The 24,065-nt window shown below is 43.9% G+C and overlaps 2 protein-coding genes across 7 annotated transcripts in view; both read right to left on the bottom strand.

Moving 5' to 3' along the window:
• The window catches only part of KLHL12 (kelch like family member 12), a 39,069-nt gene extending 32,882 nt beyond the window's left edge, over positions 1-6,187 (bottom strand). The window contains exons 1-2 of one of the 2 annotated variants that reach the window (XM_017525326.2): positions 5,745-6,187; positions 3,868-4,098 (exon numbers count right to left, since the gene is read on the bottom strand). In XM_017525326.2, the coding sequence (XP_017380815.1) occupies positions 3,868-4,098; positions 5,745-5,864 (351 nt within the window). In that variant the 5' untranslated portion in view covers positions 5,865-6,187. The remainder of the gene's footprint in view (positions 1-3,867; positions 4,099-5,744) is intronic. The other variant, XM_017525325.2, reaches the window with a different exon arrangement.
• Positions 6,188-17,592: 11,405 nt separating this feature from the next.
• ADIPOR1 (adiponectin receptor 1) overlaps positions 17,593-24,065 on the bottom strand; it is an 18,696-nt gene continuing 12,223 nt past the window's right edge. For 4 of the 5 annotated variants that reach the window (XM_017525328.2, XM_017525329.2, XM_017525331.2 and 1 more), the window contains exons 4-8: positions 23,153-23,324; positions 21,701-21,887; positions 20,506-20,693; positions 18,799-18,992; positions 17,593-18,477 (exon numbers count right to left, since the gene is read on the bottom strand). In XM_017525328.2, coding sequence (XP_017380817.1) covers positions 18,349-18,477; positions 18,799-18,992; positions 20,506-20,693; positions 21,701-21,887; positions 23,153-23,324 — 870 coding nt within the window. In that variant the 3' untranslated portion in view covers positions 17,593-18,348. The remainder of the gene's footprint in view (positions 18,478-18,798; positions 18,993-20,505; positions 20,694-21,700; positions 21,888-23,152; positions 23,325-24,065) is intronic. The other variant, XM_017525333.2, reaches the window with a different exon arrangement.

The following is a 24,065-nucleotide window of genomic DNA, read 5'->3' on the forward strand; positions in this document are numbered from 1 at the left end:
GCTCACTTCAAGTTCTGCCTCCCAGGTTCAAGCAATTCTCTTGTCTCAGCCTCCTGAGTAGTTGGGACTACAGGGATGTGCCACCACTCCCAGCTAATTTTTATATTTTTAGTAGAGGCAGGGTTTCACCATGTTGGCCAGGCTGGTCTCAAAACTCCTGACCTCAAGTGACTGGCCCACCTCAGCCTCCCGAAGTGCTGGGATGATAGGCATGAGCCACCGTGCCCAGCTAATTTTTGTATTTTTAGTAGAGACAAGGTTTCGCCATGTAGACCAAGCTGATCTTGAACTTCTGATCTCAGGTGATCCGCTCACCTCTGCTTATCAAAGTGCTGGGATTACAGGAGTGAGCCACCATGCCTGGCCCTCAGACTACATTTGGTAATGATGAAAAAGAATATGCAGGTCATCCTAAGGGACTTTCTTATGTGACACCATCTGAATACAAATAAAGTGTTTGTTACTTTTTCAAAATATTCGGTTAGACGAACTGAATTGCTAGTAGTATATTTAGTCTGAATTGTTAGCAGTATATCTCCTTGAAGCTGTTGAGTATTGATGAGGCCTGATAATCACAGAAAACTGTTTAGCTAAGAGAAGAAATCTTCAACTTTACAGGACAGTAAGTTACCTAAAAATACCTTATAAAAATTTTACTAAATCTTAGTTTAGAAATTCATTTTACTCACAAAAATCTGGTGTACCTCCATTATGAACTAAATTGCTTTATCATGTTTGATTTCTCCGTCAGCCGGAGAATAATCAAAAAGCACTCTCTACAAAGCCAAGAACAAGATCAATCCCTAACAGTAAAAAAAAAGTCACTAGCACATTATTTTGAAAAAACGTATTAGGTTTTATTAACACTTAATACAGTACTAATATTTATAAACAATTACTGTCCCAACACATTAAATACATTCAATAATTATGATACTGAAATATGTAAGTACGTGTATTCCAGAAATTTCTTATTCAATAAACTATATTTCCATCAAATAGTTTAAATATTGAAACGATTTCACTATGTAAGAACTTAGAATAATAATACATTTTACATTTATATTTTGCTTTAAAATTTTTCAGTGTGCTTCTCATTTTCTACTATTTCATCTGATTCTCACAACAACCTGGTAAGGTAGTTAGATCTGATATTATTACTACTTCAGAGATAAAGGACCTAAAAATCAAAGCAGATACAAGACTTAACCAGAGTCACTTGGCCAGTAAGAGACAGACATCATTGCTATTGCTATCAAAGTCTTTCAGAAAAAAAAAAAGAGAGAGACAGACATAAAACCCAGGTCCTCTTGCCTCAGTCCTGTGATTTTTCAATCAGATGACATTTGAGGAGCATTTCATGGCTGAAGAGAACAAGAAAACCATCTAGTTCAACTACTTTATTTTACAGATCAACCCAGTGAGGTTAGATGGTTGACAGGGTTTATACAGAATTGCTAAGAGAACGAGGCCTAGAATCCAGGTCTCTGGACTCTTTCCTTTAAACCAATTACTCTGAAAAATAAAAACAAAACCATCTGGCTTTTTTTTGTCTGATGTGTTTTTATTTTTATTATTTTTTTTTGGTCTTTTTGTTAATTTCCTTTTTTCGGAGAACGGGGTCTCACTATATTGCCCAGGCAGGTCTCAAACTCCCGGGCTCAAGCTATCCTCCCGCCTCTGCCTCCCTAAGAGCTGGGATTACAGGCGTGAGCCACAGCGCCTGGCCAGGCTGATGTCAGTTTTTAAAGAAAGAAATCAAAATGAGAAAAAAAGAATTAATTTCTGAATTAAAAGAGTAAAGACAGACTATTTTCAAGCTGACAAAAAACAGGATGCACAATACATAATTAGCAGTCAACAGTTCTAGTTCATTTCATGCTCAGCAGCTGCTGGGTGACACTCTCTTTACCCAGGTAAATTCCAAATGCTTCTGATGCTCTTGGGTATATCTCATGGAGAACAGTATAGGACAGCGATCTGCCTTGTTTTATCACACAAGTTCATTTAAAAATTAGCCTGGATTAGCTGGAATGACCTATCAGTTCCTGTTTTCCCTACTAGCCATGTGACTGAGCATTGGCTCATAGTATTTTTAACTATACTGGTTTTAAAAGTAGATTGTAGGATATAAAATTCATGCTTCAGAGGCTAAGGCAGCACAATAGTTAAAAACCGTTCCGGCTTTGGCCAGGTGTGGTGGCTCACACCTATAACCCCAGCACTTTGGGAGGCCAAGGCAGTCAGGTCACCTGAGGTTGGGAGTTCAAGACCAGCTTGACCAACATAGAGAAACCCCGTCTACAATAAAAATACAAAATTAGCCAGATGTGGTGGCACATGCCTGTAATCCCAGCTACTAGGGAGGCCGAGGCAGGAGAATTGCTTGAACCTGAGAGGGTTGTGGTAGGGGAGGTTGTGGTAAGTCGGGATTGCACAATTGCACTCCAGCCTGGAGCAAAACTCCATCTCAAAAAACAAAACCAAAAAAAAAAAAAAAAACCATTTGGGCTTTAGAGACAGAAAATATAGAATTAAATCCCACCTCGAGCACTTACAAGCCAAGGGACTTTGGGCAAGTGACTTAATATATGAAACCCTGTTCCTTCATTTGTAAAAATGAGATGGTAATAACCACCCCTAGGGTGAGTGAGACATGCACAACAATCACTAGCACAGTACCTGGCCCATAAAAGGTAATTATTACCATCATAGAATACGCCTCTCCCATCCTGATCCAGTAGCAGTATCTTCACTAAGATGATAGAACTAACTAAAAACAAAAAAATTCCTGTGCTTAAAACGACGTTTAAAAAAGTGTTTTCATAATGAATTATTTCGGGCATACAAATAAGTGTAAATTATATCATAAACAGTGGTGCACCCACGACTGAGCTTTGAAAAAAAAAATCAAGGTAATTTATTTAAATCTGCTCTTATAATCAGACTTGGGATCTCGCAAAACAAAGACTTGCAATGTTCTTCTCTGTTCAGCTTTCTAGGAGTACTGAACACAATACAGCCTTACTCCGCATTTCAACTATTTTGTCAGGCAATTACTAAGCAGTGCTTCTTAATACTTTGTGAGCACTACCTGTATTCTGTCATGTCACCTTTTTCCTAATTCCCTTTGTTAAGTGCTTATGAGTTAACATCTTTTTTCAGGTTATGCACTCTATACCTGTACAGCTATTCATTAAAAACTCCTTCCTTTCATTTGAAGTTATCCTAAAATCTACACTGATTTTTCTTCACATATTGTTAGGAGGAGTGGGGTGAGGTCTGAATTGTACTCCTCTCTCCTTCCTTCCTTCTTATCCCTCTGGTATTCACTTAAAAATGTTTAAACTTTAGAAGGAGAAAAGGCCAGGTGCAGTGGCTCACACCTGTAATGTCAGGTGTGGCCACTTTGGAAGTCCAAGGCAGGAGGAATACTTGAGCCCAGGAGTTCAAGATCAGCCTGGGCAATATATAGTGAGACCCTGTCTTTACAAATAAATAAATAAAAACTAGAAACAAAAAAAGGAGAAAAACTGGAAGACAAATTTAAGAAATAGTAAAATACAATAGCTGACATTTGTGTTTTACTACATATTACACCATTCTAAGCACTGCATAAGTTATTTTATAAGATAAACTTCACAATAACCTTAATAACCATGTGTTATTACATATTACCATTACCCCTAATTTAAATATGATGAAACTAAGGCATAGTCAGGTGGTAGATCTTATCCAGAATCTGCCTAAACATCACAGTGTAAAAATTCACAATTACATCAAACTTCTAGTATTTTATTCAGTGAAATTAGACAACTAGAGTTCAATGGGAGAGTTTCATTTGTGTGGGGCTAACTTACCACTTACCTCACTAGTGAACATGGCACAGAAGTAATCACTACAGGCAGCCAGCACAATCCGATGGGCAGGGAAGTCCTTCTGCTCTACTCTCAATGTCACATCACAGAGGGTATTGCTCTTCCTGAGGGAGTTCATTGAATTGAGGATGGATTTAGCATGAGTATTTGTCATTATGTCTTTGGGGGCCATAATGCCACCCAGAAAGTGGTGCAGAGAAACAAAAGGGGTCCTTGGATTCTGCAATTACAAGAGAAAAAAACAATGAACACATTTAAAGAACTAGGGAAACTGAACATATTTATTAGCTTTACGAATTAAGAACCTAAGGGGCTTCCTCAGACCTAAACATACACAAGTAGAGGGCACTCCTATACCTGATGTCACCACCACTATCTAGTTCATGTACAAGTTCTCTCTTCTTCCTCCGAATTCCTCTATCACGGAGTGTCCCTGCCACTTGACATTTATTATGATGAATGCTGAAATGTAAGTAAACAATATATGTCCTGTAACTCTTCACAAGGTTCTTGTCTCAAATGATAAAATGAAAATATAGGCCAGGTGCGGTGGCTCACACCTGTAATCCTAGCACTTTGGGAGGCCGAGACAGATGGATCACGAGGTCAGATCGAGACCAACCTGGCCAACGTGGTGAAACCCCATCTCTACTAAAAATACCAAAAAATAAGCTGGGCATGGTGGCACACACCTGTAAGGCAGGAGAATTGCTTGAACATAGGAGGCAGAGGTTGCAGTGAGCCAAGATCACACCACTGCACTACAGCCTGGGCGACAGTGTGCAACTCTGTCCCCAAAAAAAAAAATTAATAAAATATAAAATTCCTTAAAGGTGTTATATCATTACTATTTAATATCCATAAGCAGATAAGTACTTAGAGGGTGAAGATCCTGCTTTATATGTATGCTTTCTATCCTAGAAGCTGCACAATAAATGCTTAGAATTCAATGAAAAAAAAAAAGTGTGTATTCAACTCAGAGCAAGAAAGTTCAGTAAAAATGTGCTTTTCTAAAGAAGTATGCAAATAATTATGTCTGATGACTTCCAAATATATCTGGATTCCTTCTTTAAGTGAAACTTCAGGCCCAGCCCAGTAGCTCACGCCTGTAATCCCGGGACTTTAGGAGGCCAAGGTGGGCGGATCAGTTGAGGTCAGGAGTTCGAGATCAGCTTGACCAACATGATGAAACTCTGTCTCTACTAAAAACACAAAAATTAGCTGGATGTGGTGGCACATGCCTGTAATCCTAGCTACTGGGGAGGCTGAGGCATGAGAATTGCTTGAGCCCGGGAGGCGGTTGAGAATTGCTCCACCCAGTGAGCCTAGATCATGCCACTGCATTCCAGCCTGGGCAACAGAGCGAGAATCCGTCAGAAAAAATAGATAAATAAAAATAAAAAACAACAACAACAACAAAAAACCAATTGAGGACCCATTACCTACAATGAACGGTTGGAAACCATCCAAGTTGGACTTACTTGCTTAAGCTATTGAAGCTCTTCAACAACAGCTATTCCTACTCTACATCTGTAAATGTCCATTACTGTTAACCAATCAATATTGGAATCCAAAACTTTCTGAAATGATCCAAGGTGGGGAAAGATCAAACGATGGTCTCCAAAAGTCCACAACTCACAGTTTTTCAATAGGAAAAACGAGACCTTAAATTTTCATTTACTTATGTTTATAGTTGCCATTTTATACTACAAGCACTATAGATAATCCCTCCATCAACCCTGCAAGACCCATTTTACAGAAAAATAGGTGATTCATCAAAGCATATGATGTTTTTCAGGAAGACTTAGATCAATTTAATTTCAACTCCAGGGGTGTAAAAAGGGTCCGAAACAAATGTCCATTTACCGTGATGACAACGTGGGAGGGAGGGGGGTTTGTCATTTCCACATCAAAATGACAGTAACCCTGGTGCAAAGTGGTCTTCCTTCTTGGGGATTCCTGCCTCATCACTCCAAGTCTCAGCATATCCTTCACCCTCACCTTTCTGAATTGACGTATTTTCTAGAATTTCCGTTAATATCTCAATAGAGGGATTCCACTTCGGGAGATTCGAGGCAGGGGAGGGGTAGTACATTCGGGAAAGACTAAATTTTAGCCAAGGAAACGAAGTCCTTCCCCCCGACACCAGCAGGCGTATGACCAGCACCGCCAGGTGGAGGTATGGGGAGAGGTGAGAGGGCGACCGAGGCCAGACGCCCCTCGCAGCCTTCCTCCTATCCAGGCGAGTCTCCGATTCCGCCTGGCAGGGAGACCAAGGATGGGGGAAGGGCCACAACCCGGAGTTGATGGACAGGAAGGGAAGGACTGACTGCCACCACTTCCGCGCAACTCACCTCCGCTCCCGTGCCCACACAGCCGCGCCGGGCCTGTCCCCAGCCTGTGGGGATATGGTGGCGCGCGGGGCCAGCAGGCGGCTCAGGAGGAGCCGAAGCGCCGCCGCCGCCCCGACCCGGAGGCTCCGGAGGCTCTGGAGCCTTCGGGTCTGGACCCCGCGGGCGCGCGACGTGATGACGCAATGCAGCTCGAGGACCGCCCCCTCCTCGAGTCCGCGTCACGTGATGAGGCGGCGTCACGTGACCTTCCTGTATCGGGGGCGGGACTTCTGTACGAAGCCCAATTAGAAAGAAGTTGGGTGGCCGGCGCGCGGTGGCTCAACACTGTAATCCCGGAACTTTTGGGAGGCTGAGGCGAGCGGATTACCTGAGCTCAGGAGTTCCAGACCCGCCTGGGCAACACAGCAAAACCCCGTCTCTACCAAAAAAAAAAAAAAAAAAAAATTAGCCCGGCGTGGTGGCCCGCGCCTGTAGTCCCACCTACTCGGGAGGCTGAGGCAGGAGAATCCCTTGAACCCAGGCAGCAGAGGTTGCAGTGTGCCAGGATCGCCACTGTTATTCACGTCCAATAGTACCGAATATTAAATGCATTTAATAAAGAGATTTTCCAAGCAGGCTTTGTGTGGGCAACAAGGCCGTTTTATTTTTCGCTTGGGTGCAAGCGGACCGAATCTGAGAAAGGACAGGAGAAGGGGTTAAGGGTGGGAATTGGTTTTATAAGTTGGGGTAATTTTGGGGGGCGAGGGCGTTGCAGAGTAAGATCAGTTACAGTGGTGGGGGGTAGTGGCAAGGAGTATACATGACCACAAGTTTAGTTACAATGGCGGGTTGAGTAAGGCGGAAGAGCAGTTAAGATGGCAGGATGGGATGAGAGGTATCCACATATAACATAAAACAGTTAAAATGGCAGGGTGGGGTGAGGGGCTTGTCCGGGGAAGCTCCGCTGGGCGATTAGGGACAACGGCCAACGCGGGCGGTGGGGTGGGAGACAATTAGCAGAGGCAGGCAGGACTTCAGAAGTTCTCGTTCCAGGCTTGCATATGGAGACCTGACAGCCACTGCACTCCAGCCTGAGCCACAGAATGAGACCCTGTCAGGGGGGGAAAAAAAAAAAAAAGGTCTGGCATAGTGGTCAGGCCTGTAATCCCAGAGGCCAAAGCAGGTGGATCACTTGAGGTCAGGAGTTCGAGACCAGCCTGGCCAACATGGTTAAACCCAGTCTCTACTAAAAATACAAAAACATTAGCCGGGCGTTCTGGTGTGCGCCTGTAATCCCAACTACTCAGGAGGCTGAGGCAGGAGAATCAATCGCTTGAACCCGGGAGGCGGAGATTGCAGTGAGCCGAAATCGCGCCACTGCACTCCAGCCTGGGCGACAGAGTGAGATTCTGTCTCAAGAAAGAAAGAGAGAAAGAGAAAGAAGGAAAGAGAGAAAGAAAGAGAGAGAGAGAAAGAGAAAGAAAGAAAGAGAAAACAAAGAAGGAAGAAGAGAAAGAGAGAAAGAAAGAAAGGAAAGATGGAAGGAAGGACGGACGGTTGGGTGGTGTGGGATCCGCAGGGAGCCTGGGAATATACAGCTCTACAGCCTGGCGATTGGATGAGCCTGAGTCCCTCCCCACCGCTCAGGAGGCAGAGCAGACGGAGAGAATTCCAAGGCTTAATATGCTAAGCATCTGATTGCAGGAAATGCGTTTTACCTTCCAAGTACTGAGGAACTTTTTGATATCGAGAAAACCCACGGGGGCCTCAAATTTCTTCTCTTCCATTGTCCACAATGACCTCTTCGAGCCGAACGACACTGCGGCAAGAATCCTCTGAGCCCTGCGATCCACAGACCTCATTACATATTTTGCGTCATAATGGGGCTTATCATCACCACTAAGGTGATTTTACTTCTTTCACTCCAAGACAATTAAGTGAAAGGAACTTGTGGCCACTACAAGGTGGACATTAAGAGGGAAATTGGAAAGAATCTTCTTAGGGGAATCTTAGCCTTATCACCACGGTTCCTCCCCTGCTGACTTTTCACCAGGTTATGGTTGCTGAGGGTTAATTTAAGGAAGTTCGCTTCTAATTGATTTTGGTGCAGTTAGTGTCTGAAAGGCAAAGAGGGTTAATTGGTTCAACTTATCTGAATGTCTAGACAACAAACTGGTAATACTATTTTCTTTTGTGAGCCCTTTTTTTTTTTTTTTTTTTTTTTTTTTTTTTTTTTTTTTTTTTTTTTTTTGAGTTGGAGTCTCACTCTGTTGCCCAGGCTGGAATGCTGTGGCATGATCTCAGCTCACTGCAACCTCTGCCTCCCAGGATCAAGCACCCGGGATCAAGCAATTCTCCTGCCTCAGCCCTGCCCCGCCAGGAACTGGGACTACAGGCACGCACAATCACGCCCAGCTAATCTTTGTATTTTTAGTAGAGACTGGGTTTTGTCATGTTGGCCAGGCTGCTCTTGAACTGCTGACCTCGTGATCCACCCTCCTTGGCCTCCCAAGTGCTGGGATTACAGGAATGAGCCACAGCGCCCAGCCCTTTCATTCTTAAGGTTACTGAAACCATAGCCAAGTGGGCAGCATTCTAAATTTACATTGCATCTCCATCTTCCATATTGTATTTTCCTAGTCTAAAACTGTCCCTGACTTACACATTGTAGAGAAGAATGCAAGATTGTTATAAAATTTATTGGGGGCATTTTGGAAATATTTGTCAATTGTAATAAAATTATTCACATATACTCGTGCACATGTAAGACTACATATGTACAAGATTGTTAACTGCAGCATTGTTTGTAGATTAGATTGACAACACCCTTAAATGTCCATTAGTAGGGGACCAATTCAATAAAATATAGTACATCCATAAAATCCAATACCATGAAGCTGTGAACAATCTGTATTCTCTATTATTGGTGTAAAAAGGTGGAAGATCACGCCTGTAATCACAGCACTTTGGGAGGCTGAGGCGGGCGGATCACCTGAGGTCAGGAGTTTGAGACCAGCCTGACCAACATGGAGAAACCCTGTCACTACTAAAAGTACAAAATTAGCAGGGCATGGTGGCGCATGCCTGTAATCCCAGCTACTCGGGAGACTGAGGCAGGAGAATCGCTTGAACCCAGGAGGCAAAGGTTGTGGTGAGCCAAGATCGTGCCATTGCACTCCAGCCTGGGCAACAAGAGGGAAACTCCATCCCCCCCAAAAAAATAAAACGTAGAAGATATATTCATATTTGCTTGTGTGTGTAAGCTGTACTTGGAAAGACAAAATAAAGTGGTAACATTGGTTTCTTTGGGGAGAAGAACTGTTTGGTTGTGAGACAGGGTGGGAAGGAGAATTTTGCCCTTTATAATTTTTGTTTGCCTTTTGAATTTTGCATCATGTGAATTATAAATAATGTTCAGAGCCTGGTGTGGTGGTATGCACCTGTTGTCCTGTCTGCTCTGGAGACTGAAGTGGGAAGATTGCTTGAGCCCCGAAGTTCGTGACCAGCCTGGGTGACATAGTAAGACCACATCTCAAAATATATCTATATGTTCAAAAAAAAATTTTTTTTGAGACAGAGTCTCGCTCTGTCAGCCAGGCTCAGTCTCAGCTCACTGCAACCTCCACCTCCCGGGTTCAAGCAATTCTCTGCCTCAGCCTCTCTAGTAGCTGGGACTACAGGTGTGTGCCACCACGACTGGCTAATTATTTTTGTATTTTTAGTGGAGACGGAGTTTCAGCATATTGGCCAGGCTGCTGTAGAACTCCTGACCTTGTGATCCACCCCCCTCGGCCTCCCAAAGTGCTGAGATTACAGGCGTGAGCCACTGCGACTGGCCTGTAGTTGGGACTACAGGCATGCATCATCATGCCCAGCTAACTTTTGTATTTTTAGTAGAGACAGGGTTTCACCATGTTGGCCAGGAGGGTCTCTATCTCCTAACTTCATGATCTGCCTGCCTTGGCCTCCCAAAGTGCTGGGATTACAGGCGTGAGCCACCGCACCAGGCCTGACTGTGTATTTTCAAACAGCCTGTCTTCAAGCTCACTAATTTTTTCTTCTGCTTGATCAATTCTGCTATTCAGAGACTCTGATGTATTCTTCAGCATGTCAATTGCACTTTTCAACTCTCGAATATCTGCTTGATTCTTTTTGATAATTTCAATCTCTTTGTTAAATTTAACTGATAGAATTCTGAATATTTTCTCTCTGTTATCTCGAATTTCTTAAGAGTTTTCTCAAAACAGCTATTTTGAATTCTCTGTCTGAAAGGTCATGTATCTCTTTTTCTCCAGGATTGGTCCCTGGTGCCTTACTTAGTTAATTTGGTGAGGTTGTTTTCCTGGATGGTACTGATGCTTGTCAATGTTTCTCAGTGTCTGGGCATTAAAATGTTAGGTATTTATTATAATCTTCACATCTGGGTTTGTTTTTGCCTGTCCTTCTCGGGAAGGCTTTCCAAGTATTTTAAGGGACATGGACCCCAAGCCGAATAATTCTGTGATTTTTGCAGACTCATAGAGATACTGCCTTGGTAGTCTTGCATAAGATGCAGAGAAGTTTTTGGATTACCAGGTAGAGACTCTTGTTCTATTCTCTTACTTTCTCCCAAATAAACAGAGTGTCTGTGTATGTGCTGAACCACCTGGAACTGGGGGTGTGGTGATGCAAACACCCTGTGGCCATCACCACTGGGACTGTGCTTGGTCAGACCTGAAGCCAGCCCAGCACTAGGTCTTTTCCAAGGTCCTTCCCTTCAGGGCAGTGAGCTTCTCCAGGCACCAGGTATGTCCAAAGATGCTGTCTGGGAGCCAGGGACTGGAGCTCAAAACCTCAGCAATTTACCTGATGTTCTATTCTACTGCAGCTAGGTTGGCATTCAACCACAATACTAAGTCGTTCTCACTCTTCCTTCCCCTTTCCACAGGCATAGGAGTCTCTCCCTGTGGCCACCACAACTACCAGTCCATGGGGGGTTCTGCCAGGCCACCACCCATGTTCACTTAAAGCCCAAGGAATCTTCCATCGGCTCATGGTAAATGCTGCCAGGCCCGGGACTCACTTTTCAGGGCAGCGTGCTCCATTCTGGCCCAGAGCAGGTCCAGAAATATTGTCCAAGAGCCTAGGCGTGGACTCGGGGACCCCAAAAGCCTGCTTGTTGCTCCGCCCCACTGTGCCTGAGCTGGTAACTGAGGTGTAAGACAAAGTCGCCTTTAGTTTTCTCTCTGCTGTTTCTCAAGCAGAAGGAGTCTTTCACTGTAGCCATCACAGCTTGGGATGTGCTGGGTCACACCCAAAGCCAGCACATCTCAGAGCCCATGGCCCACAGTGCACTCCCTGCATATCACTGCTGGTTATTCAAAGCCCAAGGGCTCTTTAGTCAGCAGGTATTCAATCTTGCCAGGACTGGGTCCTTTCTTTCAAGTAAGTGGGTTTCCATTTGACCCAGAGTCTGTCTAGAAATGTCACTCAGGAGCTGGGGGCCTCAAAGCTCTGCCCGGTGCCCTATCCTACTGTGCTGAGCTGGTGTCTAAGATGCAAGACAAAGTCCTCTTTACTCTTTGCTCTCCTCTCCTTAGGCAGAAAGGAGTCAACTTCATTGCTGCAAGCTGCAATGAAGCAGGGGAGGGATGGCGCAAGCAATCCCTTAGCAGATACAGCTATCGGCTCCCTAGGCATGTGCCACACTAGTCCACTGGCTCTAAGCCCAGCCCAGCACTAAGAGTTGCCTAGAAATTGCAGTCCTGCCGGGCGCGACGGCGCGTGCCTGTAGTCCCAGCTACTCAGGAGGCTGAGGTGGGAGGATTGCTTGAGCCCAGGAGTTCTGAGCTGTAGTGTGTTATGCTGATCAGGTGTCCACACTAAGTATGGCATCAATATGGTGAACTCCTGGGAGCGGGGGACCACCAGGTTGCCTAAGGAGGGGTGAACCGACCCAGGTCGGAAACAGAGCAGGTCAAAACTCCTGTGCTGATCAGTAGTGGGATTGCGCCTGTAAATAGCCACTGCACTCCAGCCTGGGCAACATAGCAAGACCCCATCTCTTGAAAAAAAAATTGCGTCCTTGTGTCCTAGACTGCCCCTTTCAAGTTCACCAGGAACCACAGAACACTTCAGCTTGTGGTGGTGAAGCTTGCAGAGAAATTCAAGTTCTGTCCACTTTGATGGGTGATTCTCCTCTGCTTTGGGCTAGTCCAAATGCTCCCTCTGTAGATGGGCACTGTCTGAGCCCTGCGTGGCTTTATTCCCCACTGTGACAGGGCAGCACTGAGTTCAATGTAAAGTCTCATGGTTGCCATGCTTTTCCTCCCCCGAGTTCACAGATTCCCTCTCCATGTTGCATGGCTAATGCTGGGGGATGGAGGGGTGGCGTTGGCAATTCAAGGCTGTCTCTCTTGCCTTCCTCAATGCCTCTTACAGCAATATGTAGTTAAAACCAGGTACAGTGATTGCTCACCTGATTTTTGTTTTTTTAATAATGCTTTTCTGTGTGCAGATATTGGTTAAAATTTGATGTTCTGGGGGGAAGAATGGTGTAGACTTCTACTATCTTGCTCCACCTCCTTCTCCTGGCTCTTGTTTCCTTCAGGGGTACAGTCCTGGCATGTATTTGGGTCATTCTTTCATAGGACACTGTCCTTCCTATACAAGAATATTCCCAGTCATTTGGATACCTGACCCAATACTCTACATCCCAGAATGCTGATTTCTTAGGTTTATTCTGGAGGGGTGGGTCTGGATAAGTTGTGAGTCAGGTTCTATACGTCATTTTGCCTTTATGGTTTGGACATTTGGGATGATTATGAGTGTTCAAGCTGCTGAAGTGAAGGAAAACAGGGAGTTTGCCTTGGAACTCTAGATCAAGTACATCGAATGTAGTTGGAATCTGCAAACCAGCCAGGCAAAATACTCTGCATTTTTCTACTGCCAGAAAATGGCAGACATGAGAATGCACCTCTCATTTACTTACTGAGTGTAATCCAAGAAATGCCTCAGCTGTTGCTTGGGAATTCATTCCCTGAACTTGCACCCAGGCCAAGGTTATGCCTCTCAAGGGCTGCTGCCTACCCCTGACTAGGAAGAGCTGAGATATGCAGGCAAACCCATTTCAGGGGATACGGGATTCCTTTGTCAGTGAAGGGACTTGTCAACAGACCAAGGCCTTCCTGAAATGACTTTGCTGAACCTTCCTTAGATTGCAAGGCAGCTTAGGATGCTTTTCCCTATTCCCTCTTCTTCAAGGTCTAATGGCTGTTCCCGTCTTCTCTAGGCCCCTTCCTACTTCCCTTTACATATAAGCATTTTTCCCTAATAAAATCTTTCCATATTTAATTTCAAAGATGAATTTCAAAGAGAACTAGACTAACACGCAGGACATCTGAGAATTTCTTTGGGTCCTATTCATCTGCAATAATCCAAGTGTACTAATGTTCCCAAAGTTATGTTTTTTAAAAATTGAAAATGGATGGTGTATCAGTCTACTCTCTCGCTGCTAACAAAGACATACCCAAGACTGGGTAATTTATAAAGGAAAGAGGTGGGTTTGTTTTGTTTTGTTGAGTTGGAGTCTTTCTCTATTGCCTAGGCTGGAGTGCAGTGGCACAATCTCAGCTCACTGCAACCTCTGCCTCCCAGGTTTAAACAATTCTCCTGCATCAGCCTCCCAAGTAGCTGGGATTACGGGTGTGAGCCACCATGCCTGGCTGATTTTTTTTCTTTTTTTGAGATGGAGTCTTGCTCTGACTCCCAGGCTGGGGTGCAGTGATATGATCTCAGCTCACTGCAACCTCTGCCTCCCAGGTTCAAATGACTCTTGTGACTTAGCCTCTTGAGTAGCTGGGATTACAGGTGCCTGCTGCCACACCCAGCTAATTTTTAGTTTCTTGGAGGCATCTGAATTTGCAGCCACTAGTATTGAACTGGAAGGAAACCTAGAGATTACACCTGATACAACTCCATCCATTTTCTAGATGAGGCAATAAGCAGATCCATAGCAGCTGAAATCCAGTGTGGTCCTCAGACTTGTTGAGGACCTGTTAGGTGCTAGGTACTATAGAGTAAGTAAATGACAGAAATACTGATGAGCTGTGATTAAAGAAATCAAGCCTCTGCTTGCTGAGGCGAGCAGATCACTTGAAGTCAGGAGTTTGTGACCAGCCTGGCCAACATGGTGAAATCCCATCTCTACTAAAAATACAAAAATTAGTCAGGTGTGGTGGTGGGTGCCTGTAATCCCAGCTGTGTGGGAGGCTGAGGCAGAAGAATTGCTTGAATCTGGGAGGCAGAGGTTGCAGTGAACTGTGATTGTCCCATTGCACTCCAGCCTGGGTAACAGACCAAGACTCCATCTCAAAAGAAAAAAAAAAAAGGGCCAAGGATGAAAGCTAAGAATCTGATTCTACCCCTTTCCTATTAGTGAATGAAGAATTAGGGGAAAGACTAACTTGTTTTCTACCTATGCTTACCACCTACTCCACAGAGTCAAATATGTAAAATGACATACCAAAAGTACCAAATAGGTCCCCAATGTTACCTCTTAGATCCTCTTTCCTGGATCTTGTCTAGTACTGGGAAATGAAGAAACACACATTAGGTTGTTTGCTTTTCAATTCATTTCTTTTTTTTTAAGAGATAGGCTCTTGCTCCATCACCCAGACTGGAATGCAGTGGTGTGATAATAGGTCACTGCAGCCTCCAACTCCTGGACTCAAGCAATCCTCCCACACACAGGAGGCTTTCTCAGCTGCTATCGATCTCATTTCCTCATCTACAAAATGCAGCTGGATCAGGTGTGATCCCTAGGTTTCCTTCCATTTCTTATACTAGTGGCTGCAAACTCAGATGCTTGCAGGTGAGTACACTGACAATCACTCTAGGTAGGGACCATGATGAACTGGATGGCACAAACCCTCTGCAAAGGACACACATAGCTGCTTTTGAGCCGCAGTTGATTGTTCTCATTGGCAAGGCCAAACATATCTATGGATGTTTTCAATGTACAGGTCATCAGTTTGTGACTTCTGCCAACAGTTCCTTAAGCATTTTTCTTTTTTTTTGAGGAATTTCACTCTTGTTGCCCATGCTGGAGTGAATGGTGTGATCTCAGCTCACCGCAACCTCCACCTCTTGGGTTCAAGCAATTCTCCTGCCTCAGCCTCCTGAGTAGCTGAGATTACAGGCATGCACCACCACACCCAGGCAATTTTGTATTTTTAGAAGAGATGAGGTTTCTCTCTCCACGTTGGTCAGGCTGGTCCCAAACTCCTGACCTCAGGTGATCCACCTGCCTTGGCTTCCCAAAGTGCTGGGATTAAGGCATGAGCTACCGCACCTGGTCTTCACTACCTAATTTAAAATAATATAAAGATTCTTAGTCCTTCCGAGGTACACATTATTCTGAATTAACATTCCCTCTTTAAAGTTTTTACCATGTTTGTATCCTTAAACCTATCATTAATTTTGCAACGTTCTTAATTTTACATACACGCAATTATGAAAATGTATTCCCTCCCTGTTGCTTCCCTCCCCTACTGCCAATCTTATTTCTGAGGCTCAACTGTGTTGCTTGTCACTGTAATTCATTTCCACTGAGAGTGTTCCATGATATGAATACACCAAGATACATTTTTCCATTCAACAGTTTTGGACATTTGGTTTGTTTGCAATATTTTGTTACTACAAACAGCTGCAATGAACCCATTGGTACAAGCCAAGTTTTTCAAGAGCAGTTTCTCTCTCTCTCTCTTTTAAAGATGGGGTTTCACCATGATGGCCAGGCTGGTCTTGAACTCTTGAACTCCTGACCTCTGGTGATCCACCCACCTTGGCCTCCCAAAGTGCTAGAATTACAGGCGTGAGCCACTGTGCCCGGCCAAGAGCAGTTTTTCAAAGCGTGAGTAGTGACCTATTACTGAGTCATGAGAACAATTTAGGGGTCAGCCAGCAGTGTTTTTAAGTGAAGTAACCTAGGGTAGATATTAGATGCATTTCATGTTGTATAGTGTTGTTTTGTAAAATGTTTGAATGTTGTTAACATGTATATGCTGTTTGTCCACATAAAGTGGTGCTGCCAATGTACACTTCCATCAGCAGCATCTGGTCTGCTCCATATCTGCACCAACACTCAATAATAGGCTTTTAATTTGGTTTTAATCTGGCTGGAGACAGTTTATTATTTTGGTTTTAATTTACGTGTCCCTGGTTACCACTTGAGGCAGAGAAACTTTTCCTGTTGGTGTGGGTGGATTATTTTTATAAAAGGATCATTTGTTCTTCCAGTTTAGAAACTGGATCCTTGATGTGAACCCAACTTTAACTTGAGAAGACTGCTCTTAAACTGCCTGCATTCGCTGAGAAATGATCACTGTGCTATCTAATGTCACGTCAGGTTGAGTACAATTCACAATAGCATTGTAAGGCACAGAATGACCCCTCCATGAGGCAACCTTAGGCAACATGGGATATATCCTAACACTTTTGATAATCTTCTAATTATTATTACTGTTATTTTTGTTTTTAGACGGAGTCTTGCTCTATCACCCATGCTGGAGTACAGTGGCACGATCTTGGCTCACTGTAACCTCTGCCTCCCAGTTTCAAGCAATTCTCTTCCTCAGCCTCCTGAGGCGCCTGCCACCATGCCCAGCTAGTTTTTGTATTTTTAGTAGAGACAGGGTTTCACCATCTTGGCCAGGCTGTTCTTGAACTCCTGACCTCAGATCCACCCACCTTGGCCTCCCAAAGTGTTGGGATTACAGGTGCAAGCCACAGTGTCTGGCCTATTACTACTATTTTTTGAGACAGAGTCTTGCTTTGCTGCCCAGGCCAGAGTGCAATGGTGTGATCTCAGGTCACTGCAACCTCTACCTCCCAGGTTCAAGTGATTCTTGTGCCTTAGCCTCCTGAGTAGCTGGGATTATAGGTGCCTACCACCACAACCATCTAATTTTTGTATTTTTTGTACAAATGGGGTTTCACCACGTTGGCTAGGCTGCTCTTGAACTCCTGGCCTCAACCAGTCCACCTGCCTCGGCATCCCAAAGTGCTGGGATTACAGGCATGAGCTACCACACCCGGCCCTGAGAATCTTCTAATTATTGAACGCTACTATCGCATACTGATTTAACAAGATGGTCTATTTTTTCCAAATGGCTCCATGAAAAAAAAATTAAAAAAGATAGTCCATGCAATGATTACATTTAAAAAGAACCATATTGGGGAACAGATGCTAGGAGTTCAGTTAGGTTCATTTATTGGCCGGCATGTGCCACCCCGTCAATGCCCATGATTCAAATTTGTGCCTCTGGAGAATCTGAAATTATCACTGGTCTTACTTCATCTTTTGAAGTTGTGTGCAAATAATCAAGACCATACATGTGAAATCTTTGAATGCCAAGTGTCTTCTGTACTTTCTTTTATTAACATCATAGTCTTTGCATCAAGATACATAGCAATGATAGCAGGTTTCTTTTTAAAGCTTAGTATTAAATATTAAATATCTTTCCCCATTTAAATTTTACATTACTCTGCCAAGAAAAAAAAAAATTAAAACTCAAGTTACTTGAAGCCTGGACACACTTCCATGATTAGCCGGGCTAGGTAAGAGTTGGTGGCTTTATTCTTCCTGCTCTGTGAGCAGATCCAGGCCCCAGAAGGACGGGACCGGGGTATATAATTGTTTTTGAAAAGTGTGCTACAAAAATGGATGGCCTGTTATAAGCCAGGATACAAAGTAAGGACAGGGGTAAGGGAGGGACATTTTCTTCCAGAAAAAAGACAGAATTTCTGAAGAGTCCCAGTCCATCATTTTCCCAAAATGGCTGGAGGAGAGGATAAAATCTCAACATGAGTTTCAAAGTACTGTCTCTGTGAGGAGCCGGTAGGTGCCTTGCTGAGGAGGGTGACTGCTGAGGAGGGGATGGCTAAGTTTGACCATGCCCCATCCCCAGCTGGGAGAATGGAAATGGAAAGTTTATTGCCCAGTGGGTGTGAAAGTGGGCTGAAGCTTAGTTGGTACTGAATTCTCTAAGAGGTTTCTTCTGGAAACAGACAACTCAGACTCTTCCTCTCACTTCAGCAAAGAAGTTATTTTTAAAAGCACTTGGGAAGTTCCTCCTCCACTCCACAGGTGGGAAGGCTCAGAGAAGGGTGTCATCAGTACAGCCACCTTCTAGGCCATAACGGAATTCCTGAAGGTTGGAGACCCCATAGAAGTGGACAAAGGCTGCTGCCACCACCAGGACATGGAAAATCTGATGAGACTGGAACTGCAGAAATAAAAAGAGAAGAGCCTTTAGGATACTGCACGGAGGAACAAGAAACAAATAGGAGAAAGCATTTACTCCTTCTAGTTTCTCCTTAAACAAATATGTTAATATCATAAAACTGGTACCTTTAGAAAGTTTTAAAAACACAGTCCTTGTCAGAGAGACACACCAAAGTGTTAATATTGACAATTTTCCTCCAATGTATGTGTATGTACCTCCTAACACTATATGATCCCAGTCTCTTACCACCTTTTCCTCAGACCTTTAACTTTGGGCTGCTCACTCACCATCAAAGGCCCTGCTGGAAGACTCATTTCTTACCCATATGTCAAATTTTCCAGGAAAGAAGCGCTCAGGAATTCGAGCAGCATAAAGGCCAGCTCCGGTGATGTACATCACAGCCATGAGGAAGAACCAGCCCATCTGGCCCACTGTGGTGGCCTTGACAAAGCCCTCAGCGATAGTAAAGTGCATGGTGGGCACGACACCACTCAAGCCAAGTCCCAGGAACACCCCTGAACAGAACAGACATCACACTGTCAAGCAAGGAAACAGCCAGCACATGGAAGGCACTGCTGTCTTACTCTGGAATTCAAATGTTTAAGATAATTAGCTATTTTTGGATGAACAGTACATGTTTAGGAAACTTAGCTACAAGATGGATAACACTCAGCAGATATTTCTTCTATGTCGTCAAGGGGAAGAAGCTGTGTAAGTGCTTACTAGCTTTTAAGGAGCACTAAGAACAAACATCTCATATTCGAATTATCTGTTAGGAATTTAGGTAAAAATGATGTGTCAAGACCCTTTGATGGCTAACTTGGGTACACAACTTAGATGGTAAGGCTTCAGTTGGCTACCAAGTCAGAGAAGCGTAGGACAGGCTTCCTGTTAAGATCATGGAAGTCTCACATAGCCAGGACTCTGACCTCCTGAGCAGACAGATATAACCAGCTTAGCAGTTATCCTGTAGCTGCTGAGACACCCAGATAAGGCAAGAGCAAGGGAAGAATGGGTACTTGTCTCAACACCATTACACTACACGTAACTAAAGGGCAGGGTCTGCCTCTCCATCTTTGTAGATACCCTTATTTATGCACAGTGCATGGCATGTGGCTAGTGCTTGATAAATATTTTATTATTATTATTAATTTTTTTTTGAGATAGAGTCTCGCTCTGTTGTCCAAGCTGGAGTGCAGTGGTGTGATCTCAGCTCACTGCAACCTCCGTCCCCCGGGTTCAAGTGATTCTCCCGCCTCAGCCTCTCGAGTAGTTGGGATTACAGGCACCTGCCAAAACGTCGGCTAATTTTTATATTTTTAGTAGAGACAGGGTTTCACCATGTCGGTCAGGCTGGTCTTGAACTCCTGACCTCAAGTGATCCACCCTCCTCGGCCTCCCAAAGTGCTGGGATTACAGGCATAAGCCACCGCGCCGGCCAACATTTAATTATTTTAACTGAAGGTTAAAACATAGCAGATATTAACTGTAAAGGGGCTAAAGCCTAGCGATAATTGGTGGTGTTGCTGCAAGTAATAAAAGGTTAAAACAAGAGTCCAGATGAGACGAGACGGCACATAGATATTTATGCTTGTAGCTATTACTTTGTTACCAGTGTTTATGCTCAAGGTATTTTCATTTGCCAAACCAAGCATTCCATTCCCTTTGTAGAATGCCTCTGAGTGTTTAACTTTAATCCCTGATATCTGAGTGCTTGGGACTCGGGTCACTAAAATTACTGTGCTTGCCACATTTTTACACTGTCACAAACCGTGTGTAAGAATAGCTGTATCTCCGCTTGCAGTCAGTTGACCAGCTAGGTAATGACCTGTCCTAGCATTCTACTGAAACAGTACTACACTTGGGGGAGAACTGAGCTTTGAAACTGATGCTGTTTTGAAAGTTCTGAAACACAAATCAGGGTTTGGGTGGGGTTCTCAAGCTGCAAACCTTAAGGCTCAGATAGGTTTGAGCCTATCAGGCCTAAGGTCCAAAACCTCTGAGGTTTACATATGTCTTCTGACCTACCTGCTCTTGTCTGCCGGTGCTTAGGAGTGGCAAACCGGTCCCACTGTGCCACAATGATGGCAGAAATGCCCAGGACGCAGACGATGGAGAGGTAGATGAGCCGTGGCTGTGGGGAGCAGTAGAAGGAATAATAGAGCCAGGGGACAAAGCTCCCCATAATTAGAAGAGCAATCCCTGAATAGTCCAGTCTAAAAAAACCACAAACATGAAACAAATCAGTGAGTGAAATGAATTTGTATGGTTCATTTAACTAGCTCTTTTTGTTCTCCGCCTGCTCCCAGATTTAACCATCCCCTCATTTCCCATACAATCTATCCTGTATTCTGGATTAAAATTCCACAAGGTAACTTTGATTTTACAATGGAAAAGCCTCTAAGAATCCCCACTCAAAACTCTATCCCTTTTCCTTACTAGTGAACAGCTGAATCTCCCCTGGTACACATTTGAGTTTAGAAATTCCATCACAATCCAGCTGGTTCCCAGCATCGCACTCAGGAAGGGCTTTGAAAATTCTCCTATTCTGACAGAATGAGTTCTAAAAACAGAATTCTTAAATTGGAGGTAGTATTAAGGGGTATCCTAGCTTGTTCTGTCTTAGTTGACTTTTTAAATGAGGAACATCTACCCTTCTTACTGGAGTTATTAGGAAAAACAAAATAATACACCACTGTCACCACCAAAACCAACAACAACAAAAACAAGCAAATAGAACCCCAGGCTCATAGCTGGGGAAGAGAGAAAGCACACAATGATGGACATCTGGAGCTTCCAGCAACGCATGGGGAGCAAAGATAAGCTTTAGCTGACTGGTGAGTAGGAGCACCAGTAGAACGAAGCATAGACTATTTACCACGCCCTACTTTGGCTTGGGCCAATAGTAAGTTACTGTAGGAATGGGTGCAAGGTCTTGGAAAGCAGCCTACTGGCATTCCAAGCCTCACAAAAGATAGTATTTTCCAGATAGAAAGTATATTCCACATCTGGTCTCCATCTGTTGAGGAGGACGCAGTAAGTCTGTTCATGAAGTGTTTAAGAGGCTTCATCACCCCAGTATCCCCACAGAACAGAGAGCCTTTCCTCTGGCATACCAAGAAACCTTTAGGAGTTATACAAGCTCCTAGCATGCAGTCAGCACTGGGATCTCAAGATGTGACAACAGTGCACAGTCTTTTCCTATGCTGTTCTTTCCACTCACTTGGAAAAAGTCCGAGAGACTTTCTCTGAATGACAATAAACGGTATGAAAGAGCCAGGAGAAGCTGAGGCAGAGCACTGCACCCAAGAAGAACATCCCAAAAACCACCTTCTCCTGTAGAGGGGCCATGAAGTACATATTTGGTCTGAGCATGGTCAAGATTCCCAAAAAGAGAAACAGCACAAAACCTGCAGGAGGGTAAAATAAAAAAAAAAGAAAAAATCTGTAAGGAAAAAGGGAATGTGTACACTTGACAGTTGACATTTTTGAATCAGTGAGCTATGGGCAACGTCACTAATCATCAGGGAAACGCAAATTAAAAGCACAATTAGATACCATCTTACTCCTACAAGAATGGTCATTATTAAACTGTCAAGAAAACACAACAGATGTTGGCATGGATGTGGTGAAAGGGGAATGAATATACACTACTTGTGGGAATGTAAATTATAAATTTATACAACCTCTATGGAAAAAGGTATAGAGATTCCCTAAAGAACTAAAAATAGAGCTACCATTTGATCCACCAATCCCCCTACTAGGTATCTACCCAAAGGAAAAGAAGTCATATGAGAAAGACACATGCACACGTGTGTTTCTTGCACAATTCACAACTGTAAAGATATGGAAACAACCTACGTTGTTTCCATTGACCAATGAGTGAATAAAGAAAATGTGGTATCTATACACCATGGAACACTACTCAGCCATAAAAAGGAATGCAATAATGTCGTTTGCAGCAACCTGGATGAAGCTGAAGGCCACTATTCTAAGTAACTTAGGAATGAAACATCAAATACAGCATATGTTCTCACTTATAAGTGGGAGCTAAGCTATGAGTATGCAAAGGCATACAGAGTGATATAATAATGGACTTTGGAGACTCAGAAGGGGGAGGATGAGGTAGGGGTGTGGGATAGAAAAACTGCATATTGGGTACAATGTACACTACTCAGGTTGAGTGCATTAAAATCTCAGAATTCACCACTATATAATTCATCCATGTAAACCAAAACCCCCTACTCCAAGAGCTATTGAAATTTTTTTAAAAATCAGAAAGCTATGACGTTTAGCTGTGTAGTTGCAGTTAAACATTTCAAAGAAAGTGGCACCGGTCACAAAAACCCAGACAAAAGGACCACTTTTTGAAATGTTGACATTTTACTTTTACAGTGGGAAATTATGAAGTAGAAGGAATTGTCTCCACCTAGAACCGTTCTGCCAGGGATCAGAAGAGAATATTTAGTCCCAATTTCTTTGGTTTCTAGGCCTTTTACTCTCAGTTTTAAAGATCAGTGATCAAGGGTCAACCAAGGTCACTAGCTTAAAGTCACTAGCAGTTTGAAGACAGAACTCCAGCTGACGATCAATCCGAGCACCTTTGTTTGACTCTATAATCCCTTGGCAGTTAGGGAGACAACAAATTCAACTTTTAACCTTCCAAATCACTCACCAAGCAGATGGGTCCAGATGTTGCCAGTTTCTGTATGGATGCGGAAGATACTCTTGAAGCAAGCCCGAAAAGAGGGCATGGGTGGTCTATGGCCATGTAGCAGATAGTCATTGTCCTTTAGCCAGTCAGGGAGCACATCATATGGGATGACCCTCCAACGTCCCTCCCAGACCTAGAACATATACACTTTCTCTAGGTAGGGCACTGGAGAATAGTACCTTCCCCAAGGACAAGCAATGATGGAGAACCAGTCTAGGAAGATGTCAATCGGGCTCTGAATGGTCCTAGGTAATAGTGGAGAATCAGCCGGGACTGGGAGATATCCAAGACATAGAACGAACAGGGCTAGTAGAGTCCTGATTCATATTCTGAACATTAAAAAAAAAAAAATCCGGCTGGGCACAGTGGCTCTCGCCTGTTAATCCCAGCACTTTGGGATGCCGAGGCAGGCAGGTCACAAGGTCAGGAGTTCAAGACCAGCCTGACCAAACCCCATCTCTACTAAAAATACAAAAATTAGCCAGCTGTGGTGGTGTGCAGCTACAATCCCAGCTATTCAGGAGGCTGAAGCAGGAGAATTGCTTAAACCCAGGAGGCGGAGGTTGTAGTGAGCCAAGACTGTGACACTGCACTCCAGCCTGGTGACAGAGCAAGACTCTGTCACAAAAAAACAAACAAACAAACAAAAAATCCAGGTCTGTAATCCCAGCACTAAGGGAGACTGAGGCAGGTGGATCACCTGAGGTCAGGAGTTGAAGACCTGCCTGACTAATATGGTGAAACCTCATCTCTACTACAAGTACAAAAAATTAGCCAGGCGTGGTGGCAGCCATCTTTAATCCCAGCTACTTGGGAGGCTGAGGCAGGAGAATCAACTGAAACTGGGATAGGCGGAGGCTGCAGTGAGCTGAGA

Source organism: Cebus imitator, unplaced genomic scaffold (assembly GCF_001604975.1).
Source record: "Cebus imitator isolate Cc_AM_T3 unplaced genomic scaffold, Cebus_imitator-1.0 Scaffold38, whole genome shotgun sequence".
In the NCBI taxonomy this organism is placed as follows: domain Eukaryota; kingdom Metazoa; phylum Chordata; class Mammalia; order Primates; family Cebidae; genus Cebus; species Cebus imitator.